Raw genomic sequence first — 8,579 nt, 5'->3', positions numbered from 1 at the left:
TAATCTGTACTTATAGTTAGAGCCAAGTTGTATTAATTTTCAAAAAATTGCTTAGTTTTCATTTAATCCAAATCTAAACCAAGTCATGTCCATAGATAAAAGCTCTTTTTGGTTTTGCTTCTGGACTCTGGTATTCCCTTGGTACCAAATGCACACCAGCAGCACACAAGTCTTGTCTCGTTATCTTCCATCGACTGGGAAAATATGCAAGATTGTGATCCATTCTGGTTAAGACGTCCCTCTTGAGCATACAGCACTGTTCACTCACTTCCTTTCCTATTCCTCATGTGGCTTCGCTCCAATCAATCAAGGATCAAATATACAAACATGTTACTTTGATGTCTTTATTTGATGATTTGACGTTTTATTTTTAAACAACAATTTCAAGCTTTGCACAAAAAGATTCTGACCACAACAGCCTGTGCTCTGCTTAATATCTTGCGGGAGGAGCATAACATCACATATCAGATCCAGCCAATGACTACATACCCAATTACAAGATTCAAAGACATCTGAGAGAAGTTCAACTGTAGATCATGACACTAGGTGGTGATGACTGATTTTCTCCATGATCAGAAAGCCAGATTTTCTCCATTTTCTTGTCTCCTTCCCCCCAAAGCACATTTAGTAGTTAGGCCACCCGAGAGAATCAAAAATCAAACTAATCAGTGAAATAAAACCTGTGTGAAAACAGTGACACCACAAGAGTGCTCAGCCAAACCCATCAAATTAAGGTACAATAACATTGCAAATAATAATGTTAATAATGATAACAATAATAATAATAATAATAATAATAATAATAATAATAAGTGTTTTACTGATTTCCCCCCCCCAAACAGAAAAATAAATTCCTTTGGTCAAGTAAAAAACAAAATCAAAATAATAGTGAACACTTCTTTTCACCAGTCTTATGTCCTTCATTTTCATTCTCTACAGTCAACCAGGTTCTTGAGGCTCTAAGGCTGCAAAGGAGGTGTCAAGGCAATATGGTTATGGTGCCCCTGGCGCTCCATGCTGCAGCATGCTGGGAGGAGGACTAGGGGAGGCGGAGAGAGGCAGAGGCATTGAAAAGAGGACTCGTGTGTCCTCAGACAGCAGGTGAAGGTGCATCAGGGTCAGGCTCATTGGAGTAGTTGTTGCTGTAGTGATTCCCACTGGGTGGGTGATTAGGCAGGATGTCCAGTTCATCCACTTGGGGGCCAGGGTGCATCACCACCAGCTGGTCCTGGGGGATGTCAGCTGCTGCCGCCGCCAGGTTGGTAATGGACTTTGACTTAACACACTGGAAGTCCACATGGCGACTTTTACCCTCTTCCTTTTCCCAGGACATGCGGATGAAGGGCCTCTGGACGTAGTTGTAAATGACCTCTGGACGACCTCCTGGTCGTTTTTTGACCTTCTCTTTATATGTAGGATAGCCTGTGAAGGAACAGTGTAGACGAGTCATTAACACAGTTTGTTACTGAGTCTTGTTCACTCGAACACAAAAACACTAGAATCATGGGACAAGAGCTGATTAACCAGCAGGAGAAGTGCTCAATATACTAAAGAGATTTCAGTGCTTAGAAGTAGCTCTAATTTATATTTTCACTGTGACAAGAGTTGGGTTTTAATGTCTGGATTTATTTTGGCTCTGGTTGGTAAATTAAGTTACTTTTTAATCAGTTCACTTGTCATTTTCACCTGTAAACCGATCAGTTTTAAGCCGCGCATTGGTTAAGGGAAGCAGCACCAGCAGAAACTTATTACATTGAACAAGGAAAGATAAAAGCATTATCTTTAGACATCTTTATCCAATCATATAACACACTCACACACACACACACACACACACACACTTGGGGGGATAACTATATGCCTTAAATATTGCAATACGTGAAACAGAATTGTATGTCTCAACATTTCCTGTATTTACAAAGTAGATAAAGTTTTGTCTACTTCTGTCCATTACGACTAGCATCCTTAAGTAGCACACTAGGCCCAATCACACCATGAAACATTACATCATTAATGTGGATGTTTGACTCCTCCTCTATCACTTTCACCCAGTTGGGGTCAGACTCTAAATAACTGATGCTTTTTTTAATGCATATTAACATTTTTGCTGCTTACCCAATCTGCAACAGACAAATCTGTCTTTAATGCGTCTTCCCTTTGCCTTTATGCTGGATGACAGTTGTCTCATGAAAGCCTTGCTGCCCAAAATAAACACTACTTTAAATGTAGTATTCTGCAGTGCTATTAATGAAACCACTGGATTGATTTATGAGTCAGAGGTTTTCCTTTCAGCATCTCAATCTGTGACTTGTCTGAATAATAAGCATTTCACTCGAAGCTCACTCCACTGACAAGACAGATTAAAACGCCTATATTTATAATTAGAGGCTTCAACTTACCTTCAATGCCCAGTCTTATTTTCTTTAATCCCCTCTCCTTTAAGACTGATTTGGCAACATCTCGGTTCTCAATATACTTGAAAAATCTGTACAGTTTTGTGCTGTAGATGACTGCAAAGAGAACAAACCACAACAGCATTTATTAATCACAAATCTGTCTTTCGTGTATGTGCAGACCTGTGTGTCTCTATTCTGTACTAGTGTGTACTCACTCTGCGAATACTCTTCTCCCATCTGTGGTGGATATTCTTCATCCCAGTCAACCACATCATCATCAGTAAGGACTACAATGTGACACTCCCTCTCTCCACTCTGGGCACTGGCCACCATCAAAGGCAGAACCATTTCCTCCAGGTAAAACTCAAATTGTCGCCGAGCTCCATCATTGGAAAGCTCGTGCATCAGGGCACCTGAGAGTAAAGGAGATTGAGATGATCAGTTTGAAGATGTGAACCTCTTTAAACTGTCCACCACGAGTTGAACTTGTGCAAAGCCTTAGAGGATATAAAAAAACATTTCAACCTATAATAGAATAGATTCATGATTATGTGCTTCATTTTCTGCTTGCCATGTTTTGTTTTCTGTTAGGCTATAGAGGCTGAAAGTGACAAGGCAGCTTTTTGTTCATGCTGACTCAAACTGCCACCATTAATGGGTAACACTATACGCTTCAGCGCCCCAGAGGTAATACTCACTGAGGTCTCTGCATTTGATGGTGCTGTAGTCGAAGGAGATGCATAGATAGTCACACGCCTCCCGCAACTCAGGGATGGAGATTCCATCAGGACAGCGGATTATCCCAGATTTGTAGTAATCCTGTCAATTACACAGAAATCACATAGAAGGTAGTCATTTCAAACACTGCGTTAATCCATTGACTCAAAACATTAAGAAATTCTTTAAAAAGATCAAGTGCCCGGACTTAACAAACGCTTGAAGATTTCAATAAAAGATCATGAGATTCAACTATGTAACAGGATCTTACTTCAGTATAACATTTTGCCATCTAATGGAAGATTTAGAGTTCAGTAAGTGAGACTTGTTACAAAACACACTAATTACTCAATCTGTCAAAGTGTTACAAGGCGGGTTGTCAGCAGGCCAAGGGTAACATGCAGTCAGCCAGCAAATAAGACTCAAGTTTTAAGACTGTTAATATACAGTATCAGGGCTCCAGGGTACAACTATTTTGGTTGCACATGCTCCCTAAGATCTGTCAAAGGCTAAACATTTTCATCGGATGCACCAGTGCGCCTGACAGGTCTGATTAAAAATTGTGTTGTCTCAGGTCTCTTTCTCTCTGGAGAGTAAAGTATGTTTAAACATTATGAAGTTACTACTCTGCCAAACCACCATATATTAGAGCCAGCTCTAGTTTGTAGTTTTAACACTAAGTTAAACCTTTTTACCACTTAATGTTTTTTTTTTTATAATTGACCAATAATAATTGAGGTTGCTTATTTAAGTTTGTTATGCACTTTAAACATCAGTACATGTACAATCAGCAGTCAGTCTCTTAGATGTCCATAGCTGAATGTAATGCAGGCAACACAAAACAGCCCTGCTATGAATCCCTTCTTCATGAAGGTTATCATGCTCATCTCTTGTTGACGCTACCAAAGAGGGGTGATGCTTCATGTATAGACATTTCGGTGGCTGTAAAGTAGTTTGTGCTGCTGTTGAATTGTATTGTTGTACTGTAAAATGTGTTTAATGTGTAGTCTCATTGAAACCATCATTGATATAAAAAGAGAAACTGACCAGAATTGCTCGAAAAACTGTTGAGCTAATGCCCTCAGCCACCTCGTACTCCCCCTTCTCATTGGGCCGTGTGAAATTATGTTCTCTTCCAGATCCAAACATTCTGAAATAAAGAAGTTTTGGTTCAATCTTTGAAACAGAGACAATGAAAATTCAACATTTATACATTTCTATGCATAGTCATTTAATGTAAACATTACTAGTTATTATTAAAAGACTTTAAGTTGATGTTGCTATAATGAGCAAAGACAAATAATAGTACCTGCCCAACATGGTGTTGGGTTGTGCAGTGAAGATGGAAGGATCGACTACAAAGCGTGTGTTGTCAACAATCAGAGTGACTCTTTCTGAGGTCCGAATGTTTCGGTTTCCAACGGTGGCACATGCTCCTCCCTCCTTGGGATTCTCGTAGACAAACACCATTTCTCCAACTCCCAAGCTTTTGAAGGTGCCTTCAGTGCTGGACAGGCTGCTGTTGCGGCTGCTCACCACCCCGCTGCTGCTGGAGCCACTCGGAGAAACTCTCTGAGGCCGAGGACTACTAGGCCTCGATGATGGGCCACCATCTCGTTCACGGTCTACAGACAGACAGGCAGAACGACATCCCATCAGAAAAAAAGTAGAGACTGAATGATTGACAGTTTCTTTGGTATTCATGTGAAACATTATTGAGCAAACCATCTTTGGCATCCATTTGATTTATGGTGATCTAAAACAGCCAGAATGGAAAAGGCTCTACTCAGAACATGTGTCTTACATCCAGACAAGCAAACTACTTAGCTTGGCTTAAACACAAACAGGTGGATTAGTGCTGACTTGCTCCATTTACAGCCTAAAACAGCAGAGATATATAACATGTCTGAGCTGTAAGTTGATAAATGCAGTCAGCTGTTCTCAACAGTAGCTGCCAAGAGCTGTGGACCTTACATGACATCCATATAAGCCCTCTATTCTTTCCATGCACACTCACCGCTGTTGTGCTGGCGGGTGGGTGAGGTGACGTTGCGAATGCAGGGGGTGAGTTGGCCTTCTCTCTCGTGTGAGGAGTCCCTGGAGCGATCGCTGGAGCGGCGGCGGTCACGTGAGCGTTCACAGCCTCCACTGGCACCATGCAGGCTCATCTTCCTCTGTTCGGCCTCCACTCGAGATGCTCGGGCCTGGCTGCTGCATTTCAAGTCAAAAGCATACTTAACATTCATCGCTCTTTCTAAGGGCCACAGGACATTTTTAATTCATTGTTGTAAAGTTATAACACACAGGCACACACATTCCAGGTGGACTGACTCAGAGCTGTATAGATGTTGTGCACACTATTTCAGAGCACTTGTTAACGATGTTAACATCACTGTGCAATTGTTAACAGAATCAAGTTATATATATAAAAAAACCCACATCTACCAAAACAAGGTATCACTTACATCACATGGTTTACACACAACTGGTCACTACAGTTAGGGAAGTATTAACCTTATTAAATTACTTGTTCAAATAACAAACACTCACTCCAACAAGCTTACATATGAGGCCTTAAACATAACAACCAGACCGACCGCATTCTGTAATTATGACACACACACACACACGCGTTTAGAGCGCAGCACAGTCACACTGCCATCCCCTTGGATGTTTAAGCTGATGAAAAACCAAACCAGAAATGGCTGAGCTTTTAAAACACTTCTTGTGTGATCTTGTCAAACCTTGTAAGCAGGTACACCTAAGACTCAAGTGTAGAAAGATTGCAAACGCGCCAGAAGACATAGGACAGTGAACTTCGCAACTCTCCATTTAATATTAGTTTCTGGCAGGTTAAACCTGCTTACCGACAGAAAACATCAGTTAACATTTTAATGATTACAACAAAGGGAGAAAGGGTAGAGGTGATAAGCACAGCTGCCAGGTAACATGTGATCAGAACCAACCCACCCACCAACCACAGGCAAACATCGCAGTACACAGGTACACCCCCCTGTGGCTTCAGACCAAACCAACCACATTGATTCATCTCTGTTGTGTATAAAGTTACATCAGAGTTGCATCACTCCTTACTTGGTACTTTTCAAAACCTACATTTCCATGTTGGAGACTAATGCCGTCATTAGTTGCACAGATATGATGACATATCACAAATAATAGTTTTGTAATATATTGCCATCACAGAATTGCCTGAATCATTATGCTGTCATTATTGTGGGGTGGGGAGCGAAGTATGGATCAAATATTCTATCATGCCATGTGTAATTCTCAAGCTTGATGTCCATATAAAGTTAACTCATCATAACGCATCTGATACACCGTAAATACTAGGGGTACACCGATTATTGGCCCTGGACGATTATTGGGCCAATAATCAGCATTTTCTGATTTTCTGTATCGGTGATAAATTAAACTAATTTTAAAATGAGCGACTTTGATTCTGATGCAGAATCCTCTCACACAATTTCCCACCCACAACACTATCTGATTGGTAACACGTCATAATTTATAGCCTATCAGCACTGAAAAATCAAAATCTACAAAGTAACTAGTTACTAAATGTATCAAATAAATATAGAGGGCTGAAGTATAAAGAAGCAGAAAAAAATACTTAAGTACCTGAAAATTGTTCTTAAGAATAGTGCTTGAGTAAATAGTACTTTATTCCATTCATCATTTTTACTGCAAATAAATATTAGTCACAAATATTGTTTTTGAGTTTCCCTGATTTCTAATAATCGGTATCAGCCCTGAAAACTCGATATCGGACGACCCCAAGCAAATGCATTAAAAAATACCCAAATGGGGATCTCTGTTTTGGGCAAATCCAGTAAATTAAATACCCAAGGAGTTTCATCAGATTTAAAAAATTTAAATCAAATATGCTAATTGGCTAAAGTCATGCTAATTGGTCTGTGACATTAAATATAATGTCCTCATACAAGCAGTGATATTTCAGAGGCACGAATTGACCAAAGTGTTGACCAATGACAAATTAATTTTGTGTCACCGTGTATCTTGTCTTATTCTCTAATCTTATTATGGACTTCATTATAGTATGGTCTCATCTAATTGTTGCTTTTAAATTAGCTTTACAAACATGTTTAACTGTACAGTAAAGGTACGCCTTTTCTAATATAAGACAGAACCCATGCACAACATACAGATATGTGATGAACAGATAGATACTGTTTGGATACCATCTGATCTAGATGAAACAGCTGTGAGCAATACCTAACAATTTCGACTTTTATGCCTTATTGTCCCATATAATGATTTCAAGACTTAAATAACTAATGCGTGACTAATCTATAATCCAGCATCAGTCCTGTTAACAGTGAGTGACACTAAATTGCTGCTATGGATCTTTCCCATGAGGTCTGACAGATTTTCAGCTGGCTCACCTCGAATGCTTGCAGAGTTTGCGAGGTCGGCTTGTTGCTTTTCGTTCCCAGTTTTCGCTGTCACTGGAGTTACTGTCATATGACTGCAGACTCGCTGCCATCACCCGTACAGAGGGGAGTCCGGTCTGGATCTTTCACCGTTCATAATCTGGCTAATGGCGAAATCAACAAGTCAGTTCGATCTAGCACCTAAGTTAGCACACCACGGGCTAACCGCTATCAGCTGTCGTTACCAAAATAGTTTGTCAGCGACTTTAACGTTAGGTGTGCTGTCGACTTGAATGTAAACGACGATGGATGGCCGCGGTTATCATGTACGTTGAATGTCTGATGATTACAGAACAATCGACATATCAATGTTGCTCTCAGACTGACTCAGCCTACGATTATGTTAGCTAGTATGCCGTGTTAGCATACCTAGCTAGCTAACATTAGCTGACGTTGCTAGCGTCACGATTGACACTATTAATATAATATTCTGAGACAGCTATTTGGCAAGTGACGTTTTCCCAACAGTTCTGACATAAAAGCTGTCATATTCTAGGCAAATATGGCAAAATATAAAAATAATAGCTACCCAGTTAGCTACGTTTTCCGCTGTAGTGTAATCCCAATAGCTCAGCAGCTAACCAGCATCTCCTTTCAAAACACTCACCCTGCTGACGTCCAACGTGACAGCCGTTAGTGGCTTGACGTGCTGACGCAGACGCGAAGATGAAAATTAAACCTATTGCCAAATTTGCTAATTTCGTTAGCTTTGTCCAAAGAATGGATTCAATTTAAAAACGAAAATGTTTTGAATGAAGCTGACCTGTTTTTTAACAGCTGGTAGAACGAGTTTAACTTTTTCCTAAAAAGGACATCGAGAGTTGACCGACTCTGGCAGGTCTCGCGATATTTGGCCATATGCTTTTTTAAAGGACACAAAAGCTGCTGAAGCTGAAAGTCTGCATCATCTCTAGTGCTCTGATATTCATTGTGAAAAACAGAAGTTGCAAGGAAAAAGATACGTTTGCTTTGCTTTTAATCTGAGAAAATGTTG

At 40.2% G+C, this 8,579-nt stretch overlaps 1 protein-coding gene across 4 annotated transcripts; it reads right to left on the bottom strand.

Annotated features, from left to right (window-relative positions):
• Positions 1-330: 330 nt before the first annotated feature.
• btbd10b (BTB (POZ) domain containing 10b) lies at positions 331-8,377 on the bottom strand. 4 transcript variants are annotated; one of them, XM_084349351.1, is made up of 9 exons: positions 8,193-8,377; positions 7,538-7,689; positions 5,131-5,324; positions 4,423-4,738; positions 4,161-4,263; positions 3,095-3,215; positions 2,612-2,809; positions 2,400-2,510; positions 331-1,422 (listed from the first exon to the last, which is right to left on the bottom strand). In XM_084349351.1, the coding sequence occupies exons 2-9, from the start codon at positions 7,636-7,638 to the stop codon at positions 1,091-1,093; spliced, it is 1,476 nt and encodes a 491-aa protein (XP_084205477.1). In that variant the 5' UTR covers positions 7,639-7,689; positions 8,193-8,377; the 3' UTR covers positions 331-1,090. The 4 variants fall into 4 exon arrangements, with proteins under 4 accessions (XP_084205477.1, XP_084205476.1, XP_084205478.1 ...); XM_084349350.1 differs by lacking the exon at positions 8,193-8,377 and adding an exon at positions 8,115-8,184; XM_084349352.1 differs by lacking the exon at positions 7,538-7,689 and having other exon boundaries at positions 8,115-8,375.
• Between the last annotated feature and the right edge of the window lie 202 nt (positions 8,378-8,579).

This window comes from Pagrus pagrus (genome assembly GCF_965226575.1).
Source record: "Pagrus pagrus genome assembly, chromosome: 1".
NCBI classification, from domain to species: domain Eukaryota; kingdom Metazoa; phylum Chordata; class Actinopteri; order Spariformes; family Sparidae; genus Pagrus; species Pagrus pagrus.
The sequence above is the reverse complement of the archived record's forward strand: the minus strand, read 5'-3'. Positions and strand labels throughout refer to the sequence as shown.

Coding starts and splice junctions, on each gene's coding strand:
- btbd10b (XM_084349351.1), bottom strand. CDS start 7,638: ATGGCAGCGAGTCTGCAGTCATATGACAGTAACTCCAGTGACAGCGAA. Junction 2,810..3,094: donor CATCAAATGCAGAGACCTCA/GTGAGTATTACC, acceptor CTTTACTCTCAG/GTGCCCTGATGCACGAGCTT. Junction 1,423..2,399: donor AATAAGACTGGGCATTGAAG/GTAAGTTGAAGC, acceptor GTTCCTTCACAG/GCTATCCTACATATAAAGAG.